This window comes from Bos grunniens, chromosome 26, assembly GCF_055505025.1.
Source record: "Bos grunniens cultivar Pamir isolate PY7600 chromosome 26, Bosgru_T2T1.0, whole genome shotgun sequence".
In the NCBI taxonomy this organism is placed as follows: domain Eukaryota; kingdom Metazoa; phylum Chordata; class Mammalia; order Artiodactyla; family Bovidae; genus Bos; species Bos grunniens.
In genome coordinates this window covers 41,415,104-41,442,272 of record NC_141190.1, presented here as the reverse complement: position 1 = coordinate 41,442,272, position 27,169 = coordinate 41,415,104, and the positions used below count along the sequence as shown (strand labels likewise).

At 41.5% G+C, this 27,169-nt stretch overlaps 1 protein-coding gene and 1 long non-coding RNA gene across 31 annotated transcripts in view; both read left to right on the top strand.

Annotated features, from left to right (window-relative positions):
• ATE1 (arginyltransferase 1) overlaps window positions 1–15,024 on the top strand; it is a 162,632-nt gene extending 147,608 nt beyond the window's left edge. For 23 of the 30 annotated variants that reach the window (XR_015155419.1, XR_015155414.1, XR_015155413.1 and 20 more), the window contains one exon: window positions 11,696–15,024. Coding sequence is in view for 23 of the 30 variants with exons in the window: in XM_086377897.1 (XP_086234023.1) it covers window positions 11,696–11,874 (179 nt within the window). In the remaining 7 variants the exon portion in view is untranslated. Of the gene's footprint in view, window positions 1–7,869; window positions 8,486–11,695 lie in introns of those variants that run through there. The other 7 variants (XR_015155416.1, XM_086377911.1, XM_086377901.1 and 4 more) reach the window with 2 other exon arrangements.
• Window positions 15,025–21,027: 6,003 nt separating this feature from the next.
• Window positions 21,028–23,653, top strand: LOC147344448 (uncharacterized). The gene is made up of 2 exons (XR_015155410.1): window positions 21,028–22,272; window positions 22,570–23,653. It is a non-coding gene; the product is annotated as an uncharacterized LOC147344448 (long non-coding RNA).
• Window positions 23,654–27,169: the final 3,516 nt, after the last annotated feature.

The window sequence follows — 27,169 nt, the reverse complement described above, 5'->3', positions numbered from 1 at the left end:
TTATAGGGAGATGCTCTGGGACAATGTAAATATTTTACTTTATCAAATTTTACATTCATTGATGATTCTTATTTGAAATAGCTGCCATATGATTTTTCTCCTTCAATCATCACTTCTACTTTTATTAGTTGCTATTCTACTATAAGAAAGCTGTCCCTTTTCCCTGTTTGCTTGTTTATATCAATGTGGACTCAAGGAATCCTAATATTTTGGTCAATTTATTATATAACCTTCTTAGCTTAGTTGGTAAAGAATCTGCCTGCAATGCAAGAGACCCGGGTTTGATTCCTGGGTTGGGAAGATCCCCTGGAGAAGGAAATGGCAACCCACTCCAGTATTCTTGCCTGGAGAATCCCGTGGACAGAGGAGCCTGTCTGGACTACAGTCCATGTGGTCGCAAAGAGTCGGATGCGACTTAGCGACTAAGCCACCACCACCGTTATATAACCCACTACTCTCATTGTTTACTTTGAATGCTCAGATTGTCTCAGACTTGGCCAGCAGGCACCTTTTTCAAGATGACTCCTGTATTCTTTTGACATATCTCCAATATTTTTTGAGCATTTACTTTCTGGCACAAAGTATTCCAGGCTCATCTTGTACTTTCTCTGACCCAGCTCTGCATTCAGGCTCTTCTCCAAGGAATTCTAGTTCCCTTTTGTGGAGAGTACAAGTAGGAAAATAAGATCTGGGCAATATGTATGCTCATTGCTATTGGGGTTTCATTGCTTCCAAGCCCTCTCCGCAGACGGATCCAGGAAATACACTTGCGTACACACACACTTCTATCCACTTTCGTGTCTATATGTTGGTGCAGTGTATAAATGCCACGAGTTTTCACTTATTGCTCCAATTCTCATCTAACCCAGCAGAATTTGTTCTAGTCTTCTCCTGTACTAGCCCCGCTCTGGACAGAGAAAATCCAACTCTCATTTTTCTCGATATGTGTATTATATAATTCCTTTTATGTAACTAATCTCTTGACCACACAAGCCAGAAATGGCTTGGGCCTGTCAGCCCTGAACTCGCAGCCTCTTTGGCCCTGACTCAATACCCAGCAGCAGCTGTACAAACCAACTTCCCCTTTGTCTTTGAGAAATTCTGTAATGGCACATTTTACATGTTTCAATTGACATTTATTATTTTGTCAGTTCTTAAGTCTAGCCTTTATAAGGGTAAACACTGGTGGAAAAGGAAGTATTAAAGAGTGTATTTAAGGATCAAAACAAATAGAATAGAAATTTGAAAGAATACAACCTTTATTCAGCATCAGAAGAGGTTTTTATTAGCATTTTACTTAGATAACCAGTATCCAGTATATAAGTAAAGTCCTCGTGGCAATGAGCAGGAGGTAAAATTGGTGTGACTTTTGTATACTGTTGGCTGTGGATCCAGCACTGCCCTGTTTTCCTCTGGTGACCTTCTACAGGGCTTTGATGCCATAATATCAGAACTAATCTGGAGTTCTTTCTCATTGGAATCATTTTGATGAATTAAGTTTTATATTGTTTTTGGGAGTCAAGAGGTTTTTCTAGTCATTATAATATCATGAGTTTGATTATGCAGGTTTTTTCCCCTTAAAAAGTGATACTTCCCCCAAGACAGTTAGGTAAGAAAATGAAATAAAAGGCATCCAGTTTGAAAAGGAAGACATAAAACCATCTTTATTTGCAGATGACTTGATATTGTGTATAGAAAATCCTAAAGAATGTACTAAAAAAACTCTCAGAACCAATAAATGAGTTCAACAAAGTTGCTGGATAAGAGATCAACATACAAAACTCAGTTTCATTTCTATATACTTGCAGTGAGCAATCTCAAAATGAAATTAGGTAGACAGTTTTATTTATGACAACATCAAAAAGAATAGAATTGTTAGGAATAGGTTTTTAACAGGAGTAAAAAAAATTTATATTCTGAAAAATACAAAACGTTGAAAAAATTACTTAAATGGGGGGAAAACTCCATGTTCATGGATTAGAAGAGTTAATATTGTTAAGATGGCAGTACCCCTCAAATTGGTCTACAGAATAAATGCAGTCCCTGTTAAAGTAACAGCTGGCTTTTTTGCAGAAATTTATTGTAATCCTAAAAGTTAGCCCAAAGTTAAAGGAACTCAAAATAGCCAAAGCAATCTTGAAAAAGAAGAATAAAATTAAAGACTGTGTGGTTCTAGCATATAGATAGACATATATATTAATGGATTAGAATTGTGAGTCTGAAAAGAAACTCATATTTATGGTCAGTTGATTTTCAAAAATGATACCAAGACAGTTCAGTGGGCAAAAGATGATAATCTTTCAACAGATGGTCTTGGGTCAACTAGATATCCACATGCAAAAGAATGGGATTGATTCCCTATTTCACACTATATACAAAAATTAACTCAAAATGGACCTAAATGTAAGAGCTAAAATTATAAAACTCTTCAGTTCAGTTCAGTCGCTCAGTCATGTCCGACTCTTTGTGACCCCATGAATCACAGCACCCCAGACCTCCCTGTCCATCACCAATTCCCGGAGTTCACTCAGACTCACGTCCATCGAGTCAGTGATGCCATTCAGCCACCTCATCCTCTGTCGTCCCCTTCTCCTCCCGCCCCCAATCCCTCCCAGCATCAGAGTCTTTTCCAGTGAGTCAACTCTTCTCATGAGTCAGCCAAAGTACTGGAGTTTCAGCTTTAGCATCATTCCTTCCAAAGAAATCCCAGGGCTGATCTCCTTCAGAATGGACTGGTTGGATCTCCTTAAAACTCTTAGGGAACAAAAATAGGAGTACCTTTTCATGACCATGGATTCAGTGATGGTTCTTATATATGGCATCAAAAGCACAAGCAACCAAAGAAAAACTAACTTCATGAAAATTAAAAACTTTTATACTTTTATATGACATCATCAACAAAGTAAAAAGGCAGTTCGTAGAATAGGAAGGTATATTTGCAAATCATATTATCTGACAGAGATCTAATATCCACAATATATAAACAACTCTAAGAGCTAAATAAAAAACCCAGTTTAGAAGCAGACAAATAATTTGAATACAAAGAGAATATATGAATGACCAGTAAACACATGAAAAGAAAATGTCATTTGCTTTGTTTGACCCAGTGCAAATGAAAATCACAGTAAGATGCCATTTCATACCCACTAGAATGGCTGCAATTAAAAAAAAGAAGTGTTGATGAGGATGTAAAGAAATCAGAATCTCCATACCCTGCAGGTAGGAATGAAAAATGGTTCAGCCACTTTGGAAAACATCTGTCAGTTCTTCAGTAGATTCAGCACTGTTATATGATCCAGCGATTTCACTTCTAGGTGTATATTCAAGAGAAATGAAAACACACAAAAATTTGTATACAAATGTCCATACAACAGTACTTACAATATTGCTAGTTTAAAAGTGTAAATAATCCCGTATGTCCATCAACTGCTGAACAGATAAATAAAAATGGATATAGTCATTCCCCCTTAACCCTCAGGGGAGGTGTTCTAACCCTGCAGTGGATGCCTGAAACCATGGGTATACTGAGCCCTTCATACATGTTTTTTCCTATATGTACATGCCTATGATGTTAATTTATAAACTATCCATCGTTAGGGAATCTCCAAATGCCACTATCACTACTCTTGCACGTTGGAGCCATTATTAAGTAAGAGTTCAGTTCAGTTGCCCAGTCGTGTCCAGCTCTTTGCGACCCCATGGACTGCAGCATGCCAGGCTTCCCTGTCCTTCACTGTCTCCCAGAGTTTGCTCAGACTCACATCCATTGAGTCGATGATGCCATCCAACCATCTCATCCTCTGCTGTCCCCTTCTCTTGCTGCCTTCAATCTTTCCCAGCATCAGGATCTTTTCCAGTGAGTCATCAGGTGGCCAAAGCATTGGAGCTTCAGCTTCATTCTCAGTCTTTCCAATGAATATTCAGGGTTGACTTCCTTTAGGATTGACTGGTTGCTGATCACCAAGATGGCTACTAAGTGACTAACTGGTGGAATACACCTGACAAATGGATGACTGGAGGGGTGGGGTGGATGGTACAAGATCTCATCACACTACTTAAAAGAGTGCCCAATTGAAAACTTATGAATGATTTATTTCTGGAATTTTCCATTTAGTATTTTTGTACTATGGTTTGACCAAGGGTAACTGAAACCAAGGAAAGCAAAACTGCCGTCAAGGGGGACACTGTATACCCCTACAATACTGTATTACTTTACAGAAAAAGGAGTGAAGTGCTAACACTGCTGTAATGTGGGTGAACCTTGAAAACATCATGCTAAATGAAAGAAATCAGTCACAAAAGGTCACATACTGTCTGATTCCATAGAGAAAGAAAGCAGATTGGTATTGCTTAGGGCTAAGGAAATTGGGGGAAGTGAGGAGTGACCACTAATAGGTATGGGGTTTCTTTGTAGGATGCTAAAAATGCTCTAAAATGGACTGTTGTGATGATTGCGCCTCTCTGTGACTACACTAAAAACCATTGATTCATACATTCTAAATGGGTGAATTGTATGGTGTGAGAGTTGTCTCTGTAAAAGTGAAAGTGTTAGTCACTCAGTCGTGTCCAACTCTGTGACCCTGTGAACTATAGCCCTCCAAACTCTTCTGTCCATGGGATTCTGCAGGCAAGAATACTGAGTAGGCAGCCATTCCCTTCTCCAGGGGATCTTCCTGACCCAGGGATCGAACCCAGGTATCCCACATTGCAGGCAGATTCTTTACTGTCTGAGCCACTAGGGAAAACCATTGATTCATACACCCTAAATGGGTGAATTGTGTGATATGAGAATTGTCTCCATAAAGTGAAAGTGTTCGTTGCTTAGTCGAGTCTGACTCTTTGCAACTCCGTAGACTATAGCCCACCAGGCTCCTCTGTCCATGGAACTCTCTAGGCAAGATATTGGAGTGGGTTGTCATGCCCTTCTCCAGGGTAGCTTCCCAACCCAGGGATTGAATCCATGTCTCCCATATTTGAAACTGTCATTACATAATCTTTTACAAATAAACTAAGTTTAGATTTGTTTTCTTAGTTTTCATTTTTACAAAAAATTATGAGTGAAATGACTAGCAACAATGTTCCTTATAGAATTTGAAAATGTGTAATTCTCCCTGATGGGATTCCCAAATTGATTTTTGAGCCTCCCACCAAATGGGCTTGAAGGCTTTGCTGACTGAGTTCAGTTGATTTCTGTCTTAACTGCTGTGCATTCCCTTGCCTGGCCCTTGCTGTCCCATACTAAAAAGCTTCCTCAAATTTCTCTCCACCTTCCCCACATACTCAACCGTAGCAATTTAAACCTCTTGTCACTTTAAAAAGTTCTAAATCATATTTGACTTCGAACTTCACAGAGTTGAATTTGGTTTCGCAGTTGAATTCTATCACATATTTATTTGTTCAGATTTTCAAATTCCATCTTGTCAAAGTTTTGCCCATCTGTATTCAGTTTTGTTAATGTTGCCGTGTCTGCCATTTAGACCGCTATCTTTATGGAAATCTGTAAAGTATGTAACTTGTTTTTATGTTTATGTTGTCATGTTCATGCAATGCTGTAACAATAAATAGTGAAGTTCAGAAAATAGACTGTCTTATCAGTTTCTGGAAAGCCTAGAAGTTACAAAGTCTCTTTAAGAATAATGAATGAGGTAAATCCCCATAAGAAGTAAAAGTAGAGCTTTGATCTCTAGATTCTTTTCCTTTGAAAGCACCTGAGATGTACAGTTCATCTCCTGTGAATAAAAAGTTGGGAGGAAATCAAGCACTTGTTGCCCACCAGAGTTTTCCTTGAAGATTAAAACATCACAGAGTTGACAGCATGTTTGTATCACTTGTGATCAAACACTCATTTCAGAAAAGGGTTTGCAAAATTGCTTTTGGTTTTTATTTCATGGAATAAAATTGTGATGCATTAGAGAAAGAAAAGATGGAAGAAGTTCTTGCTGGCACACATTTTTAAAAACATCTCAAAACAAGATGGCAGTGTATCTTAGATCATGGCAAATGGCCTTTAATCTCAGGATGGTTTTGTTTTTCTGTATCTTCAAGGTCCTCTTAAGAAGAGACTTGTTGTACTGTGTGGATTTAGTTATGTAGACCTTTGTCTACAAACACTGATAACATCTGTCAGGCAGGCAACAAATAGGATTCACAAGAGGGTTTCCTAAGGATTTGGGATGCATTTTCTTTTTAACTTTAGTAAATAGACCAACTAATATTCAGTGTTTTAAGTATCTGGTAGAATTTTTCTTGTTGAGGTTTTAAACTTAGATTTTAATACAGTTATACACAATATACTGAGAATCACAGTATATTTTCTGCCTTTGTTGCAGATGTAACTAATGATTATAAAACTGCAGACCATTAAATCCAGAAAGCACTGTTTTGTATAATAATCATCAGTGGTTTCTGGAGATAATACAGTACCCATTAAGCAGGTATTTGATCTGATTTCCTGGCCTTAATACAAGATGTGGCTACAATGTGACCCCCTCCCCCAGTCTGTATTTAAGTATTTAAATGCAGCTCTTGGAATTGTTACACATTGATAACTTACTGAGGCAAAGCGTAGAGTGGTAGGAGAAAGGATTGTATATGAGAGCTGACATCCCTCTCTCTGTTTCTGTATTATTTGAGTTCCTAAAAAAGCATTATTGTTGAAAAGATACAAAATAAGAAATTAATGTGCATTTATTGAATATTCTGTAATTTCATTGATGGCTAATTCCTAGAAAATGTCAAATTAGTTCAAGTTACTGAAATCAGGCAGTTTAGTCACTCAGTCGTGTCCAACTCTTTGCGACCATGTCGACTGCAGCACGCCAGGCTTCCCTGTCCTTCACCAGCTCCTGGAGCTTGCTCAAGTTACTGAAGTATCAGGCTTTAAAATATTCATAATGTATCATTTCTTTGTTTCTCTTACTGTGTGTCTTGTTGATCTCTGTTTCAAAACTACTGGCAGTCTTAGGTTGATATTTTGGCACCACTGGGTAGATAGAATTCCAAGTTTACATTCTAAATTTGAGTTGCAGTCTAAGTTTTTTTTATGTAGAGAAAGATACACTTTAGTGCTACTTTTTATGTGTATGTTTTAGTCCCCTTTTTACAGTCAAAGTGTGATGAGAAAATTAAAGAATTTGGGACAATTAAGGAAGCTAATTTGTATTTCAATAAATTTATAAAAAGTTTCAATTCTCATTATTTCTGGTGAATTATTGATAGAGCACCAGGAATACAGCATTTGGATATTAAACAACAATAACAGTAACACAATGCCATGAACTTCCGAGGTGTTTGAGCACTGAGGTCAGATATGTTTGCATCTCCAATGACTTGGATATATTAACATTGAAGGGAATTAGGAGAGGATTTTATAATTCATGATTACCACTTTTTGTGGTAATTATATAGGATGTTAAAAAGCCAACATCTAGTTGACACCTACTTTTTAAGTATCTTGAGCATTTAACTGCTTTAATCCAGAACAAAGACCTTGAAAGTATTTGGAATAAAAAGAACTATTGAATTTGATTTCTGTGCTGTAGGGCTCTCCAAGATGCTATAAATTAATTTAGAAGTCTCGATGGAGGTGAAAGAGGAGAGTGAAAAGCTGGCTTAAAACTCAGCATTCAGAAAACTAAGATCACAGCATCCAGTCCCATCACTTCATTTCATATAGATGGGGAAGCAATGGAAACAGTGACAGACTTAATTTTCTTGGGATCCAGGATCACTGCAGGTGGTGACTATAGCCATGAAATTAAAAGACGCTTGCTCCTTGGGAAAAAAGCTATGACCAACCTAGACAGCATATTACAAAGCAGAGATATTTGCTGACAAAGGTATGTCTCATCAAAGCTATGGTTTTTCCAGTAGTCAAGTATGGATGTGAGAGCTGGACCATAAGAAGGCTGAGCACTGAAGAACTGATGCTTTCGAACTCTGGTGTTGGAGAAGCCTCTTGAGAGTTCCTTGGACTGTAAGGAGATGAGTCAATCCTAAAGAAAAATCAACCCTGAAAGTTCATTGGATGGGCATCATGAAGCTGAAGCTCCAATACTTTGGCCACCTGATGCAAAGAGCTGACTCACTGGAAAAGACCCTGATGCTGGGAAAGATTGAAGGCAGGAGGAGAAGGGGACAACAGAGAACGAGATGGTTGGATGGCATCACCGACTCAGTGGACATGAGTTTGAGCAAGCTCCGGGAGATGGTGAAGGACAGAGAAGCCTGGCATGCTGTTGTCCATGGTGTCACAAAGAGTCGGACACAACTGAGCAACTGAACAACAGCAATGAAGTTAAATTAGATATATAAGTTAAAAATAGATTGAGCAGCATCACAGAACTGTTTGGAATTCAGTGGTTAAAACTTGTATATCATAGTGTTTTCCCCCAAATTTGATACACATATAATTTTAAAGCTTTTCCTGTAATCTTAGTAAATAGAAATGAAATATATTTTTGACAAATAAAACAATGCAAAATTTCCTGTTCTCTAGGAGTGTGCACTTTAAAATAGTTGCTATAAATTATACATAATGGTGGGTTTTTCCTAATCTTCTGTTTTCATGTTTATATGTCAAACTGGAAAAGGGTAAAAATTAGAGGGTAGCATTTCATTTTAGATAAGATAACGGCATGTCAAACTTTAAGTTCTTATTTGTTAGTGTGTTCTATTCATTTGAATCTTAAAAGATGTCTGTCTTAAGATATTTTAGGATAAGGGTTTAAACTGTTAAACATCATTCTACATAGTTAAATATAAACATGCTTTAAAATTCCATTTAAAAAATTCAAGGTTTTAAAAAGATGTAGAAAATTTTGTGCAGTTTTGTCAGTGTTCTTCTCTCCTTTGCTGTTCTTACTTATCTTTACTAGTTTTCCATTTGTATTAGCTTCTAAGCATACTTGGGGTCTTCCCAGGTGGCACTAGTGGTAAAGAATCTGCCTGCCAATGCTTGAGAGTCAAGAGACTTAGGTTCGATCCCTGGCGTCAGGAAGATCCCCAGGAGGAGGGAATGGCAACCCACTCCAGTATTCTTGCCCAGAAAATTCCCTGGACAAGGGAGCCTGGCAAGCTACAGTCCATGGGGCCACAAAAAGTCACAACTGAGCACATTAAGCATGTTTGAATCTAATCTCTCCATGTAAGTAGCATCTATTGCTGGGTGATGGAGATTCCTGTATTGCAATCCATGTACTTTAAACTCTCTGAAATTGACAGCAGGAACCAGGTTCCTGCCTTTTCCTTTGCTTATCATTTATCCTGCTAAAGGATGCGGCAACCTAGTAAATGTTAAATATTTAGTTGGTTTAAAGTATGTGGGTTTTCTGCTTCAGTTGGATATTTGTAAGGAAAAGCACATACTTTGACCATAGTGTGTCCAGCCAGGTATACCACAGCCAGTATGTTGAAGCTGAAACTCCAATACTTTGGCCACCTGATGCGAAGAGCTGACTCATTTGAAAACACCCTGATGTTGGGAAAGATTGAGGGCAGGAGGAAAAGGGGACGACAGAGGATAAGATGGTTGGATGGCAACACCAACTCGATGGACATGGGTTTGGGTGGACTCTGGAAGTTGGTGATGGACAGGGAGGCCTGGCGTGCTGCAGTTCATAGGGTCACAAAGAGTTGGACATGACTGAGCGACTGAACTGAACTGAACATTTAATTCAGGAGATTGGTGATAATAGGCAGTGGTATTGCTGAGAGCCAAGCAAGGCACAGAGAGTTGATCCAGAGAATAGCAGTAGCAGGAAACCACTGCGGCCCCTCGGCTGAAAAGAAAAGGGGCCCAGGACTCGGGGAGGGCGATAGTAGAAATGGGGGTGGTTCTAGGCAAAGGGAATAGTTACAGATAAGTACTATTACAGGTTGATGTATATGTGTCCAGATTTTTTCTATGCTTCCCTGGTGGCTCAGAGGTAAAGCCTCTGCCTGTGATGCAGGAAACCTGGGTTTGATCCCTGGGTCAGGAAGATCCCCTGGAGAAGGAAATGGCAACCCACTCCACTACTCTTGCCTAGAAAATTCCATGGGCTACAATCCATAGGGTTGCAAAGAGTCAGACATACTGAGCGACTTCACTTTGACTGTTAACAGGTTGACCTATGTTTGTCCAGATTTTTTCTATGTGTATAGTAGGCTTTTCATAAAAAGAAGAGTTGTTTATATTGAACCCGACTTTTTTTTTTTTTCATAGCCATCTATCTTCCTCTGTCTTTTTAATAGCCATATAGCATTTTGCCATGTGGATATGCGCTAACATGTTTGCCCAGTTCTCCACTGGTAGACATCTGTGTTGTTTGCAGTTTTTCAGTGTGATAGAGCATTGCTGCAAATATCCTTATATTGAGTTGACCAAAACGCATACATAAGCCCTGGTGTGTGTGTGTTTTTCTAGGAGAGTGGTTCTCAATCCATCTTTCAGGCTTAAGAAAACACTGATGTGCAAGTTCATTCCAGTCAGTTTTCAGATCAAGATCTCTGAGGATAGGATTCATTAAAAAAAAAAAAAAAAAAAAAAACTCTTTAGATGGTTCTGATATTTAGTCAGCCATGGAATGATGCTGAGAACTGGTCTTGCTGAGTCAGTGATTTTATTTTTTAAAAAAACATACATTTTAGAGATAACTGTAACACTGTTTTCTGTATTAGGCTTAAGAGCAACTGCCAATAATAGAAACTCAAAATAATTTGTCTTAAATAAGATAGTTTAGTTCTGTTTTAATGTAAAATTCTAGACAGAGGCAGTCCAGGGCTGGAATGGCCGTTTTATTCCTCAGAGTTCTCAGGTACCCAGGTTCCTTCTAGCTTTTGTTTTTGCCAGACTGAGGGAAAGCTCTTAACCTCAAGCTCAAGATAGCGGTTAGAGCTCCTACCATGACATTCTTACTCCAAGAGGCAGAATGAAGGAAGGGCTGAAAAATCCAAGAGGCAAAGGCCTGGACCAGCTGTCCTACCAGACCTGTCTGCTTGTGTTTCATGCGCCAGGGCTTAGTCACAGAACCACACCCAGCTGCACAGGAGGCTGGGACACAGGCTGCTCTGCTGAAAACCAGGAGTTCTTCTATATGGAAGAAGAGGAGAACTGATAGTGGCCATCTCTGTGAAAGCTGTAAGCATGTGCCCTCTTGCCCACAGCATGAGTGCCCATTGCTCCAACCTGACCAGCTCAAGTCAGCCCAAACTGCTGAGTCAGCAGAAGGCCGCACAGCAGTTACATGTTGACTTGAGAAGCAAAATAAATTTAAGTCAGATTCAGGAAAGGTGCTGGAAAGCTGCAAACTTCATTATGTATAATAAACTAATAAGAGATTGAAGGCCACTTTTTAAATTGCTTACAATTCCTTGTCTTTCCCTAATGTTTGGATGGCATCACAGACTCAATGAGCATGAATTTGAGCAAACTCCAGGAGATGGTGGAGGATGAGGAAGCCTGGCATGCTGCAGTCCATGGGGTCGCAGAGTCAGACACGACTTAGTGACTGAACAACAGCAACAACAAAAGCAAGGCATTTGTTATTTATTAACATTACTCACGTTGATCTGAATAGTGCACCCCCTCGTTTGAACGTGCCGCTCAGAGAGGACATCTTAATACGTGGTTTATATATACTTCAGTATTCTTAAATTAGGACATGAAAAGTGCACTGGTAGGTGACTATTTAATCAGTAGTTTTTGTTCTTGCAGTGGACGAAGGTCGCAGCAAGGAACCTGACCGCCTGCAGGTGTTCTACAAGAAAGCCATAATGCCTTACGGTGTTTACAAGCAGCAGCAGAGAGACCCGAGCGAGGCGGCGGCCGTGCTGCAGTACGCGAGGCTGGTGGGGCAGGCGTGCTCCGAGCGGATGCTGTTGTTCCGAAACTGATCAGCCTGTTCGCCTCTCCCGCTCCCACCCGAGCTCCTGGGCGCTCCCGTGCTGCCCTGCCGACGTGTGCCACGGTGCGAGTTCATCACTCGGGGGAAACTCTAACCCTCCACAGATTAGACTTTCTAATTTTGATGGCTGCGTAGCTTTTCTAAAATATTTTGTGGCATATGTATTTGTGAAAACCTCATGGTTAATGATAAAAGATTTTAAAACTATGTTATGACATCGACTCATAATTGGGGTTTATCGTTTCCGAAGTCTGCTTCATGAACAAGAGACGATTAACTTCTCTTGTTAATATTTTGGGAGGTAAAAATGTATAAGTGAACCTTAAGTAATTTAAATCACAGTTGTACTTTTTTTGTTGTTCTGTTAGAGAAATTAAAACAGACTTTTTCTTCAGATCCACTTAAAACATCAGTTTCTGCTGAAAAAACGTCAAGTGTGGGGAAGGTTGGAATTCTGTTTGGTCTTAGAAAACGTCTTCTCAAGGGATCAGAACTGGGATGCTGTTCAGTGTTCAGTATCACTTTACTGCTGAATGTTACATCATGTAGTTTCACAGAAAACTTGAGAAAAGGAAACAGTACAAACGTACAAAAAAGGATGTTGTATTAACATCGAATGTCCGTTTACCCAGGACAGTCTTATTCATGTCTGCTGTCTTGGCGCGATTATTTTTCCTAGAATCATGTTCCTTTTTACTCTGCAAAATATCCCAGTTTGGACAATAAAATATGTGATTACCCTAGTTATATATTGTCCAAACTGGGGTAGTCTGCTTTATTTCTCAAAATCTAACAAGAGGTTTTGTTTTTAGAAAATTGGTGCCTCCTGCCTTGAGCTAAGCCCCTTGAAGGATACATATACACTAGTTTTTATTTTCTTAGAACTCAGGACACTGGTCTTTGGTTATTGGTTAAAAATTAGTTTCTCTCTGACTACTTTTATAGCTGTGCTACACATCGCATTTAGTTCGCATTGTGAACTCAGTTCTGGGGCAGGAGGCAAAAGCATCCACTTCCTGCTCTTTGATTTGGCAGTCAGAGAGGAGATACCACACGTAGTAATCTCAGCAAAGGTGGGCCCTGTGTCCCTCTGTCTCATCTCTCTGGTCCTTCTCTCACTCAGCAGTCCCTTGTCCCTCACCTTGAATGTGGTAGGCACTGTGCCGGGAGGCAGGGGAGGGAGAAGGCACGTCCCCTCATAATTGAGCCGTGCTGGAGACAGTGACGGACGGACGGACGGACGGAGGAGCTTACTCTCCTGTGCGTCTTTGCAGCTGGCCACCATCTGCTGCCACCTGCCTGGCCACTGAGTCCTTTTCATTTCCTGTTTTTTCCATTTTCCCATTTTCTACTGATCTTTTTTTTTTTTAAAAAATTTTATTAAACTTGGTGGCTTGATTTTAAACTTTTCTCCTAAATGCACTGAGTTGAGATATAAAATATTAGAAAATAATTCCAGCTAGCTAGACTAAAAAGAAGGATCCCAAGAGAATGATTTTAAAAATCAAATGTCTAGGAGTTCAAGATCCAAATAAATTGCATTTATTCATTCACATAGAGAGTGTGTGTGTATGGGTAACACCTACAGAGGGCAGGCGCTTAGCTAACGGGAGACAGTAGTGGTGACATGGGTTTTGCATACTCTGGAATTTTGTGCTTCAAAATAGTCTCCCAAGAGCATTTGATAGGCTCTTGTTTAGAACTGCCTTCAGAAACTATAGAACATTAAAAAAAAATTTCCCTCTAAAGTGAAGTTAGCTTAATTTTTTCATTTATGAAAAGGGTACTGTTAAGCAAATAAACTTGAAGAAAAGCATACATAAGAAAGTAAGAGTGACCTGAAATCTTACTGAGTTGAAAGAAACTTCGAAATAGGACTTTAGAAATATTTTAAGTTATTTCAGTATTAAAGTCCATAGTAAAGTACTAGTACCCTAGGCATTGGAATGTCCAGTGTGATGTCATCAGGTGTGTTAAACTACTCTTAGCGTAGTGATTAGCATGTAGGATGGAATTCATTAAGATCACAACTCAAGTACCAAATGAAGAGAAAGCTTGAATCTTCCTTTTTACCACGACTCGGGCTTCTTCCTGCAGAATTCAGCCCCCTCCCTAGGAACGGGGTGCTGTCCCTAAGGGTGGCCTTCTGGGTTGGCTCCAGTGAAGCTCCAGAGAGAGTGACGACTCTACTACGCAGTTGCTATATTCTATTCTCATGTTGGTTTTTTGAGAGTAGGGACTATATCAATCCTAATGAACAAATTATCTTCAAAAGACAATTATTTGTTCTTTGGAGCCCTGAGTGAATGTTGATAGTGGGCTAGGAAAGTACAGTCAAGGAAAGTGACTTGACTTGGTCAGTTGACAGTCTAGCTGAGGAATCTGATTTTATGTTAATGGCTTACATCTAAAGAAGGACATGTGAGGACATTTCCAAGACAGTTTATACCTTCTCAAGGCTAGAAGCTTTGTAACTGCAATCTTCACGTTGTAGTCTGTTTCTGGTTTCAGATTAAACTTAACACCTGCCTCCCTGTCTTGGGAACAAAAATGTAGTAAAGACTCTCCATGATACCATCTTTATTTAAATCATTTCAGTTCTGTGAGACTTTTGTCTTATTTTTTTTAATGTATTCTGAGCACTTTTCTTTTTTATTCTGAAAGATAGAGGCTATTATCAGATGAATATATTATTCATTTGATTAAAATTATTTAGATAAGAAATTTATGTTTATGTTTACTTTCAAACTGCTTATTCTAATTTTTATCCATTTTGCAAAATATCATTTGTATATGACTTCTTATGTATGGGAATTTGTTATGTAAATGAACCTTTTCAGATTTCTGGACAGTCTATGGTTTGATTTTATAGGCTTTTTTTTGGTAGGATAAAGATGAGAAAGATGATCAGTGACTTAAAATGTATCTATTGTTGCTTGCTTTAAAGAAGGAAATAAATAGAAACAGTTGGGAAATGTTTGAATTAGAAGAAGTCACTCAAATGTGTGTTATTTTCCAAAAGAGAACCAGTGACTATAAAAGGCAAAACAAGTTTGATTGCATGTGACATTTTTTGCACTTGTATATGCTTTTTGAACAGTCCATTTGATAAAGCTTGAATAAAACTTTCTTTCTGCAATGGCTCTTGTTGGTCATTACTTAAAAGACCTGTGTTTTCATCTGTCAGATTCTTAGATACATTTTACCTATAGTGAATATGCAGAAAACAGAGGTAAGACATTGACTGTATATGAATGATAGTGTTTAATTTTCAGTGATTAGAATTCCAGACCACTTGGTTTCCTAAATCAAAGCATGATGGATTTCTCTCTCAGGAATAAATAAAAGTAGAGCGAATCTTGCTTTAAGCAAAAAGTCTGGATTTTCACAAGATAAATTAAGGAGTAGACGTTCTTTTATCCAGAAGAATTTGAAATAAGATTTAAGTAGCCAATTCAAGTATTAATTTCTCTTAAAAACTTCAGTTTTCAGAGGAATTTTCATAAATATGTCATAAAGCAAGATGTGCTTTCATTGTTCATAAGAGTCCATGGTATATTTATAGAATACATTTTAAGTCTTTTTACAGTAAAGGGGATCCTGGTAGGTTTATGATAAAATGAATCCTGTTTCCCAAGCAATTTAACTATTAAATTCCCACTAATATTTTCTCCGGAATGAAAATAACTTTATTGTTTTTCTTATTTGAAATGGACAGTGTTCACCAGAAAACATTTGACAATATAGAAAAGTATACCAAAGAAAATAAAAATCGCTCATAATCCTGTCACTGTCACTTCTCTCATTCATATTTTGGTGTATGTCCTTTCAAACTTTTTTCTACCTATATGTATGTATGTATTTTGTTTTATTTTGAAATAAAAGTGAAATTATGGCATGTATATTGTTCCATAATTTTTTCATCTATATTTTTGAGCATCCTAATTTACTGTGAAAATGAAAATAGATAGGAAGAATCATCATTTAAATGGCTGCATAATATTCCACTGTGTCTATACTGTTTTGAGAAAGGAAGTTGAATACTTCAGCTCTTCATGGATGATGGGAGTTGTAATCGAGTGACGTTAATTACTTTTCTCAGTTCTTTGTAATACTTGGCAACATGGTTTTTAATCCTCATTGCCTGATTCCCTTGACCTTTTGCTGGAGGATAGGAATTTTCTCTTTACTTGAAGGATCGGAAAATGTGTAGCTTTTAAAGCTTAGTGCCCCTCCTCTGATTGTCCCCCAACTAGATATTTTCTGGAAGATCTACACTATTGTTCTTACAGTCTGCATGCCTCTAAAAATTTCCAGTTAGAAAATGTCTTGTTTAAAAGCTTAAAGTTATTTAAAACCAGTTAAGGTTCTAATTCATTGATTCTTTGTGGAACAGAGATCTTTAAAATGGGTACCTAGAAAGAGTGGAAACCATATACTATTTTTAATTTAGCTAAGTATTTTACTTTTAAAAGTACATTGGTTAAGCTTTAATTCTAAGGGAGATAAATTGCATTTTTCATACCTGTGCTGTGCTTAGTTGTTCAGTCGTGTCCCACTCTTTGTGACCCCGTCCGTGTGTAGCCCTCCAGGCTTCTCTGTCCGTGGGGATTCTCCAGACAAGATATTGGAGTGGGTTGTCATTCCCTTCTCCAGGAGATGTTCCCAACCCGGGGATCAAACCTAGTTCTTCCGCATTGCAGGCAGATTCTTTACCATCAGAGAATGTCTATTTGGTGGTTAAGTTCATGTCTTCAATCCAGTCCTATCCAGAAAATATTTTCAAATTAACTAATGCAATTAAACCAGGAATTAAAGTTGCTGAGTATTATTTGCATGCCAAACTTTTATTGTTTTAGACCTTCAAAGTAGCTTGCAGGTTTGTATAGCTTGGTTTTCTCACTACATCTTTTCACCTGCAATATGAAGAAAGTATTCCAAATAGAAATGTTTTTCTTTAAAAAAAAAAACCTAGCAGAGCAAATCTTAATGTTACATGGCATTTGTGATTTTCAGTAGTTAATTACCTGTCAATATGGCACTCAAAAGTAAATATTTCAGCCACATTGGGGGAAGAGAGAGATTCTTCACTCATCTGGCATGCATAAAGCGACGGTTAGCGACTAGCACAGATATCTTGTTTCTTTCATTGTTAGATTTGAACTCAGTATGCAAAAAATAATTTTTATGTTGCATGCTAGAGCACTTATTCCAGAAAGGTATAAATGTTGGACTCCCAAAGTCCGTAATTCAACACTGGGGTTTTGGATCATGCTTTCCCCTGAACCTTAATTTTTCGTGCTTTTGTCAGTCTGTGCCAGGGTCTTAAAATCATTGAACACAGGCCTTTTTTTTTTTTTAATTAGCATTAAATTAGAACTCATGAATACTTCATGAAGTCCAATTCATCACTTTGTTAATTCAGTATTCAGTGAGTCTGAATAGCATCTCTCAACTAATGGAGCTTTTTGATCGTGAAACAAGAAAAACAGCATTTTAGGTTGGGGGATTCAGAGCTTAAGACTCTTAGCTCAGTTGTATGTGGACAGTTCTATGCAGTGTTCCAGCTCATTTTAAAATACAGAGAGATGACCAGTTTGTAATTTGGAAGCTGATCTTTATTGATGTTATTTTATTGACTAAAGCAAAGATTATGTATGTGTGTGTATATGTATATACACAAAGTATCTGCTTAACTAAGGTGTGCTGGTAATAGTATGATTTATTCTCAGTTTTCAAAGAATCAATTTGATAAAGGATTTGGATACATAAGATTTGTAAAAGTCATCTGACTGATAAAACTGCTCTGTCCGATAATAGTCTCTAGTCATATGGTGTCTATTTAATTAATAAAAATTTCGTTCCTCAGCCTCACCAACCACATCTCAAATGCCCAGTAGCCACACATGGCCCTGGTTCTTCTGTTAGTTTCCTGGGGCACTGTAACAGGTCACCACAACCTGGCTATCTTAAAACAAGAATTTATTTTTTCATGGTTTTGGAGGGTAGAAGTCCTGAATCAAGGTATCAGCAGGACCATGCTCCCTCTAATGGATCCAGGTGAACCTTCCTTTGCCCATTCTGGCAGTCCTGTGTGTGTTTGGCTGGCAGCCGCGTCCCAGTTTCTGCCTTTGGGTTCACATGGCCATCTTCCCTGTATGTATGTTTCTCTGTGTCTTCTCATCTCTTAGAATTCCAGTCAGATTTAGGGTCCACCTCAATCCAGTATGACCCCATCTTGTGTGTGTGTGTTAGTTGCTCAGTCGTGTCCAACTCTGCAACCGTATGGACTGTAGCCCCCCAGGCTCCTCTGTCCATGGGATTCTCCAGGCACGAATACTAGAGTGGGTAGCCATTCCCTTCTCCAGGGGATCTTCCCAACCCAGGGGTTGAACCTGGGTCTCCTGCATTGCAGGGGCATTCTTTACTCTGAGCCACCAGGGAAGCCCTTAATATATCTGCAAAAGATCCTAATTCCAAATAAGTTTGGGTCACCTGGAGTGAGGACTGGAGTACACTTTTTGGGTGAGGGGGAGTCACAATTCAACCCACAGGAGCTGCCACGTTGGGCAGTACAGACACAGCCTACTTCTTCAGTGAAGCAAGTTCTGTTGAATGGCACTGCTGGGAGGTGATTTTTTTAAACTGTTATGATTTGATAGTTGTTTAAAGTGTCTATATGCCAAAACACCATGGAATGACTACAGTAAACCATTTGGGGCAACTTATTTTGACATTCCTAGTTTCTCTTATTTCCACTGTGCAATCTGTCCCATCTTTGACTAAAGCACATTTGTGAATATGTATGAATTTGTGGTATCTCACTACCCTGGGGCTGGGTCAGTTTCCTAAGGTAACTACCATGTCCTTATGATTTAAAGATAAACTATGTGCAGGGATTTCCTAAAGGAAATCAACCCTGAATGTTCACTGGAAGGACTGATGCTGAAGCTGAAGCCTCAGTACTTTGGCCACCCGATGCAAAGAGCCAACTCATTGGAAAAGACCCTGATGCTGGGAAAGATTGAAGGCGGGAGGAGAAGAGGACAACAGAGGATGAGATGGTTGGATGGCATCATTGACTCAATGGACATGAGTTTGAGCAGACTCTGGGAAATGTTGAGAGACAGGGAAGCCTGGCATGCTGCAGTTCTTGGGGGTCCCAAGGAGCCAAACACCACTGAACAACAATAAAGTACAGAGATAGTGTCTCTTTAAAGAACAATTTGAATGGAAGATTAATTTAGAAATGTACACGATCTCTGCTATTTATTATTTCCATTTTTTGCGTCTTTCTAGTTGTTTTGGTTACATGTTAATTTTGATCAAATAGAAAAAATTTATAAACTTATCAGAATCTATAGTAATAAAATGATCTAAATGCATCTCCCAAAAGCAGTCTACCAAAAAAAAAATGCAGTGACTGACAAAAGAAAAGTGGGAAAAACAAATGCTCCTTTCATCTCTCTTGTACTGTTTAATCTACAGCTGGTGGTTACCTCACATGAGTAAGTGGACTCAGAAGACAGATTAGATTGATTTATAGCTCTGCTTTTTAAAGAATTTTTTATTCCTTTATTATTGTATTTTTAAGGGTAATTTAATTACCATTTTTTCCCCCTAGTACAGCCTATTTCTAGCCAAAACTGTGTGTCAGTGTTCTCAACCTGGAGACCTTACAGAATTTCACTAGAGGGATGTTACTTAGATACAGATAAGTTAATTTGGACTCACTTCACCAAAACTGAGCAGAGCTGGTGGGGAGGGAGGTCAGAGGAGCCTTCGAGATTGGTCAGTGGCCCCTGGAAGCTCCACACAGTGTGAGTGACGATTTCTACAGAAATGAAGAAATACTGTCTCTAGTCTCCCTGGTTTTCTGCCTATTCTTGAGATCCATCTTGTGACTCACTGAATACTATTCCATCCCCTAATTTATTAAGAAGGCCAAGGAGACATCCGGGCACGGCCAAGCTGCGCCTACAACAGCTGGTGGCCACGCTCGAGTTTGTTAATATTTCTGCTAACATCACCAAAGATTCCGTTGGGAAAGTCTGGAAATAAAGAAACCAAGTCTAGAGAAGAAATCTGGAGAACAGTTTGAGCTTATTGTACCAAGTCTCTATTAGCCTTTACTGCATTAAGCTACGGAAACTGTTACATGTCAGCCTCATCAATGAGTGATGGTCGTGGGTCTTGCTTATCTGCTGGTTGCTCATCTAGCCACTTCTCCATCTGGATCATACGTGGAGAATCAAAGAGTAAGGAGAAAAAAAAGAAGCAGGCTTGCCTGTTAGCAGCTAAAATGGGCTCATGCCTTACTCACGGGGAAAGCCACTCAGACCATGTGGCATAAGGAGGAGAAATTTGGGGTGTCACAGTGATTGTGGCATAAGGAGAAATTTGGGGTGTCACAGTGAAAGGATAGCACCATCTGGAAATGACAAGTGAATAGAAGGGGCACACGATGGTGCTGAAGGTGCAGCGGGTATCCAGCACTGGCCCCACGGACAGGGCATCCGGACACGGGGAAGGAAGATGGACCAGGGTGGGGAGTTGTTGACGTCAGGCCTAGAGCAACCTTCTGACCATATTCCACTAGCAACTGGATCATTTTATAAGCCTTAATAGGTTAAAAAAAAAAAAAAAAAAAACGTGCGGGGGAACCTGGACTCTACAGGCAAGCAGTTTCAGCTTCCGAGATCACTTTAACTCATTTCGTGACCTTGGGCAAAGCCCTGAGGTCAGCAGAGCTCATCTTTGTCATCAGGCGGGTGCGCTGGGGCCATGGAGAAGACTGAGTGTGCTGCTCCGCTGTTCTGCCCATCGTACCTTGCCAAAGCAGACGTCACCAAAAAGAAAGGTCATAGAAATAAGATTTTAACAAAATGTTTTTGTTTTATAAAAAGAGTAAATCCTACTAATCCAAGGCAGAGAACCCTAAGCATCTCAGCAGTCCCTGAGCGCACATAGTTTCAGGCCAGTCATTGTTGACTTTGGTGATGGCAGAGCTGAGTTGTCAAGGAAACAGTTAAAAGTCATTCATTATACTCTAATATGGGCTTCCTGGTGGCTCAGTGGCAAAGAATCCACCTGCCAATGCAGGAGACAGAGGTTTGAACCCTGGGTCAGAAAGATCCCCCTGGAGAAGGAAATGGCAACCCACTCCAGTATTCCTGCCTGGGAAGTCCCATGGACAGAGGAGCCTGGCAGGCTGCAGCCTATGGGGTTGCAAAAGAGTCAGACACAACTTCGCACCTAAAATAACAACAGCAACATACTCTAATACAGGAAAATGTAGAATCTATTTTAGACATTTCCATTCAAAATTGTTTTAAAGCAATGAAAAGGCTCTATTGCCAGATAAATTACAGTCATCTGCCAAATTCATGATATTGAGAACAGGTCTTCAGGACTGTGGAATTAGAATCCACTTGCAGCGTCTGCTCAAAAGATACTCTTAATGTTCAGAGGATAAAAACTTCCTAATGGCCGCCTTTCTCCAATAGAATGTGGAGAAATAATTGTAAACAGTTATTCACGGGAACCCACGAAGAGAACCTCACTCCGGTGGGGCCACTATTCAGGACTTCCTCGGTATAATGGGAGAATAAAGTGGGTTTTGAGGCCTGGGACAATTACGCACACTTTTGTTTGTTCTGGTGGAGACAAAACTAAACAACAGGGTATCTGGAAGGCCAGCAGCGTTGCGTGGTCTCCGCCGATCCCCTCCGCACAGCGGGCTGCCATATCCAGTTACAGCCTAGCTGATAATGACCGGGGTTGTTTTCATCTCACCCCCACGGGCTCCTGCTTTTTTCCCCCTCCTCTGCATTATCCCTCTGCATGAAGGCAAATTCGGGAGGAGGCACTCCCTCTTCCAATCGGCTTATCAAAGAGCCACAGTGAGCCGACAAGCATCATCAACGAGGTTGGGAAAGCAAAAGCACGTTTTTTTGAGAATGGAAAAGTGGTGATGTTGCATAGGACTGCAGCGTGCTGCCTAGGTGGGGGAAAGTGAGATGAGACCCAGAAATAGATTTGTTAGGTTTTACCACGCCTCCCCCCCGCAAAAGTATCTCTATATTAATGGCAGTTTTCTCCAGCCTAATTAAAAGCGGCTTCTGTTGTGTGTGGAGCTGTGAACCCAACCCCTGGGCCAGCACAATTTGACACGGAGGCCAGCCGAGCTGTTTCCTGGGCTTTGTCAGAAGCCCTCTGCTCGCAGGTCACGTTCCAGCAACTGCTGCGAGCGCCCCAGTGGAAGCGGGTCAGCATCTCAGTGGCCGAATCTCCCATCCCGTGAGGAGGTGGGAGAAGCACCTGCTCACGCTTAGCAGAGAGGATGCTGGCCAAGGCCCCACCTCGACTCGCCAGACTCAGGCAGAAAGTGAGCAGTGCTGGGGAAGGTCTGAAATGTCTGAATGTCTGGAACGTCTTTGTTCTTGCTTAGAGTGCTGTTTGCACAGTTGACGCTGAACCTAAAGTGGAACAGTCTTTCCTCTTTCTGCCCTTTCCGTTAAGTTTTCCAAAAGCCACCAGGGGGCAGAAAGAAACTTTCTTGCCTTTCCCCCACCCGCCCACTTTTTGATTATACAGGGAAAGGTGGATTTTTTTCTTTTTATGGTCCATGAAGGCCAATGTTTTTTATATAAACTATGCTTCTCGTGTCTTTTACTTTTTTCAGATCTGGGTTGTCTTTGGTAAAGAATCTGCCTGCAATGAAGAAGACACAGAGGCTCAGTTTTGATCCCTGGGTCAAGAAGATCCCCTGGAGGAGGAAATGGCAACCCACTCCAGTATACTTGCCTGAAAAAATCCCATGGACAGAGAAGCCTGGCATACTACAGTCCAAATGGTTGCAAAGGGTCGAACCCAGATGAGCTACTAAGCACTGCCCTGCACTTCTGCAACTAAGGCCAATTGTGAGGGGGGAAGCTGCGTATACACAGCATTTTATACCTGTTAGCTGAAACTCCAATACTCTGGCCACCTGATGCGAAGAGCTGACTCATTGGAAAAGACCCTGATGCTGGGAAAGATTGAGGGCAGGAGGAAAAGGAGACGACAGAGGGTGAGATGGTTGGATGGCATCACCGACTCGATGGACATGGGTTTGTGTGGACTCTGGGAGTTGGTGATGGGCAGGGAGGCCTGGCATGCTGTGGTTCATGGGGTCACAAAGAGTCAGACACGACTGAGTGACTGAACTGAACTGAATGGTTTCATTAGGCAACTCTCAGGCCTGACCAGCATCCCAATCTCTCCTGTGTTACCCTCCACGTTTCCAGCCTCATGGGGCTAGTACAGGCCCTTAGTACCTCTTATTGGGATTATTGCAAAAGTCAGTGTGCACTCGGCTTCCTCCAGCCAGTTTAACAGCCCCATGTACCACCCATTTGATCCCACCCTCCTGGTCCCACATCAGACAGCGCCTCATTCCTTTCTGAGTGAAGCCTAAGCTACCCCACCTGTCCCAGCTTCTCCAACTGTCCTCCTTCATCTCCCTTCCATCAACTCCAACCCCAGCTCTTTCTTTCCTGTGTCTCGATTCCTGCGTCTGCTCCCTCGTCAATCACGGCCGATCCCTTCCAGCAACACACGGTCAGATCTCCGGGTTCCAGACCTGGTACCACCTCCTCACCAGCACCTCGCCTACAGTATCTGAATTCCGTCTTCGTAATAGCAATTCTTTTCTTTCTTAATTGTTTATTGGCGTATAGTTGATTCGCAATTTAATCTTTTTTTAATTAAATTTAGTTTTGGGCTGAGCTGGGTCTTCGTTGCGGCAAGCGGGCTTTCTCTAGTCCTGGAGAGCAGGGTCTACTTTTCGTTGCACGGGCTTCTCATTGCGGCGGCTCCTCCTGCTGTAGAGCACGGGCTCTGGGCATGTGAGCTTCAGTAGTTGTGGCCCCTGGGTTTAGTTGCCCTGCGGCATGTGGGATCTTCCTGGACCAGGGGAGGACATCGAACCTGAACCAGATCCATCGATCAACCTGGACCGGGACATCGAACTCATGTCCCCTGCATTGGCAGACAGATTCTTTTCTTTTTCTTTTTAATGTTATATATATTTAAAAATTTTTTTTAATTGGAGGATAATTGCTTTGCAGTGTAGTATTGGTTTCTGCCATACAACACCAGGAATCAGCTGTAGGTATACACATGTCCCCTCCCTCTTAAACCTCCCGTAGGTGGATTCTTAACCACTGAACCACCAGGGTAGTCCAGCAATTCTTTCTTAAGACTGGAGAAAACCCAGACAATTGGGTCCTAGGAACAATGCATGTGTTTTCAGTAGAGGCCGCCAAGGACTGGCCTTGTTGGAGAAACCTCACATCAGATGCAGACAAAATCCCATTCCACCTCTGCTGCTGCTGCTGCTAAGTCACTTCAGTCATGTCCGACTCTGTGCGACCCCATAGACAGCAGCCCACCAGGCTCCCCTTTCCCTGGGATTCTCCAGGCAAGAACACTGGAGTGGGTTGCCATTTCCTTCTCCAATGCATGAAAGTGAAAAGTGAAAGTGAAGTCACTCAGTCGCGTCCAACTCTTAGCAACCCCATGCACTGCAGCCCACCAGGCTCCTCCACCCATGGGATTTTCCAGGCAAGAGTACTGGAGTGGGGTGCCATTGCCTTCTCCGACCCTACTACACCATTAAAGACATCCTAGGCATCTCACTATTAGTCTTAACACTAGTCTTAACCCTGGAGAATGCGTGCAGGTGTCATGGGGACCTGAGATCAGCCTCCACAACCCCAGGTGGGATGGCTCCTCACAGTTAGTTTCCCAGAATGGCGTGCAGACGTGTAGGAAGCACTCTCAGAAGAGAGTCCAAGGTAGAACGTATTGAACTTTGCGGAGTCTTAACACGTGTGAACAGTGAGAGAAAGGAACGCACAAAGGGCCGCATAAACAACTGGGGGTTGTCGCCTCTCAGTAGGGAAGGGCATATGGGGGCACATTGACTGTTGGTAGACTGCTTGCTGTGTGCAATGAATTCCTAGCCTAATGGGCATGTGGATCCCAGTACTCAGGGCAGGCCTGTTTTTGGTTAGAGCTCACACACCAAAAAGAAAAAAAAAATTACAGAATGCACAATATGAGTTGAAAATTCTTAAAGGAGATCAGTGTAATCCCTCTTTAATTTGATCTTTTTCTCTTAAATTCATTTCGCATATGGGAAGACATTCGTGCAACGGACATAAGGGTATTTTTACACATGCTGAACACTCTTCACCCTGGGAGAAGTCCTTGCCCCTAATTGAGATCTTGATGGGAGGCAAACCTTGCAAACACAGCTCTGCAAGTACAGAAAGGAGCTCTCACCACTGGCCAAGTGGCCTTTGGAATACAGTGTCTCCTTCTCTTTAGATCTCACGCATCCCTGGATTCCTCCATAGCGTTTGGGTGGGGGTGCTGAAGTACAGTGAAACATAACCTGTGAAGATGTCATTGCTATTTACCTTACTTTGCCCTAAACGCATGGAGTCTTCCTGCACTGTATGAGGCACCGCTTTTCCTTGAAGCTCCTGAGGCCCTCAAGGACAGGCCTCCTGATTGTGTGAGGAGTGTCGCTCAAGACGTTTGAACCATGAGCCGCTCACAGTGCCATTTGCAGAAAATCACCACATCTCCCGGTAGCAGAACATGCCCCTTACCCCTGGGTGGCCAGGAGGGGTGCTCCTAGGGCAAGCAGCCCTAATACTAACCCAGCACGTCCTGGGACTGCAGACCCATGTCTCTCCTGGAAGCCCAGGGCTCTCCACCAGCTTGCTCTTGAAAAGCCCAGTGCAAACCCAACACCACGCACATACAGTTCATTCATTCATTGATTTCTCGGTGGACATATCCATCCAACAACCAGGGTGCGCCTGTCCTGGGCCAGGCATTGTGCTTGCCACAGAGTGAACACGACAGAGGGAGCCCCCATCTTCCTGGAATCACGGGCTAGGGAGAGAGATAGACAGACAGACAGCTGACAGGTGAACAGATAGGCAAGAATGCTGGGTTGTGCCCCGTTGTACAAAAGGCCCCTTGAAATGGGGTGACAGGGAAGGCCTTTTTGAAGCGGTGACAATAAATGTGTCATAGACGAAAAATTTATTGTCACCGCTTCAAAAAGGCCTTCCCTGTCACCCCATTTCAAGGGGCCTTTTGTACAACGGGGCACAACCCAGCATTCTTGCCTATCTGTTCACCGAAAAATTGGAGAAGGCCATGGCACCCCATTCCAGTACTCTTGCCTGGAGAATCCCATGGACGGAGGAGCCTGGTAGGCTGCACACCATGGGGTCACTAACAGTCGGACACGACTGAGCGACTTCACTTTCACTTTTCACTTTCATGCATTGGAGAAGGAAATGGCAACCCACTCCAGTGTTCTTGCCTGGAGAATCCCAGGGAAAGGGGAGCCTGGTGGGCTGCCGTCTATGGTGTCGCACAGAGTCAGACACGACTGAAGTGACTTAGCAGCAGCAGATGAAAAATTGTCACTTGGCATCTGCCTCTACAAGGTCACAAACCCCGGCAGTCGCTGACCTTCAACACACCCCGAAGGAGCTCAGGGCATTGGTCAGGAATGAGGCACTCTGTGCCCTGGGGGAAACTGGAAGAGCAGATTTTTCAGGAGAAGGTTTTATGAGCCCAATTCTTGCATCTCCTCATGTCTAGAAAAGAACTAAAATCAGCAATGGAGACAACTGCTCCTGGCAACTAGCAGCAACCTTCTACAGAAATGTGTGCTCGACTGCACATAACCCCTCCACCAAAAGCACATACATACAGACCTCCCCCCAGCTCTGAGCTCTCTCAGAGGCTATCTCCTGGGCTGTAGTCTTCATTTTGCCCCAAATAAAACTTAACCCATGACTCTCACATTGTGCTTTTTTTCCCCCCAGTCAACAGTGTGTTGAGTGTATGAAGCTATGACTTCGTGCACACCTGGAGTTCATAGAGTCACAGTTCAGTCTTCGGGAAAAAAAAAAAGTGAAAGTGTTAGTTGCTCAGTTGCATCCGACCCTTTGTGACCCCATGGACTGTAGCCAGCCAGGTTTTTCTGTCCAGGGAGAATTGGGATTCTCCAGGCAAGAATACTGGAATGGGTAGCCATTCCCTTCTCCAGTGGATCTTCCTGACCCAGGAATTGAACCTGGGTCTACGGCACTGCAGGTGGATTCTTTACCTTCTGAGCCACCAGGGAGAGTCTTGGGGGATAAACTCAAAACCAGGAGACAGAAAGCAAGTTGGGCTAAGAGCACAGATGAAACCCAGCGGACATTCTT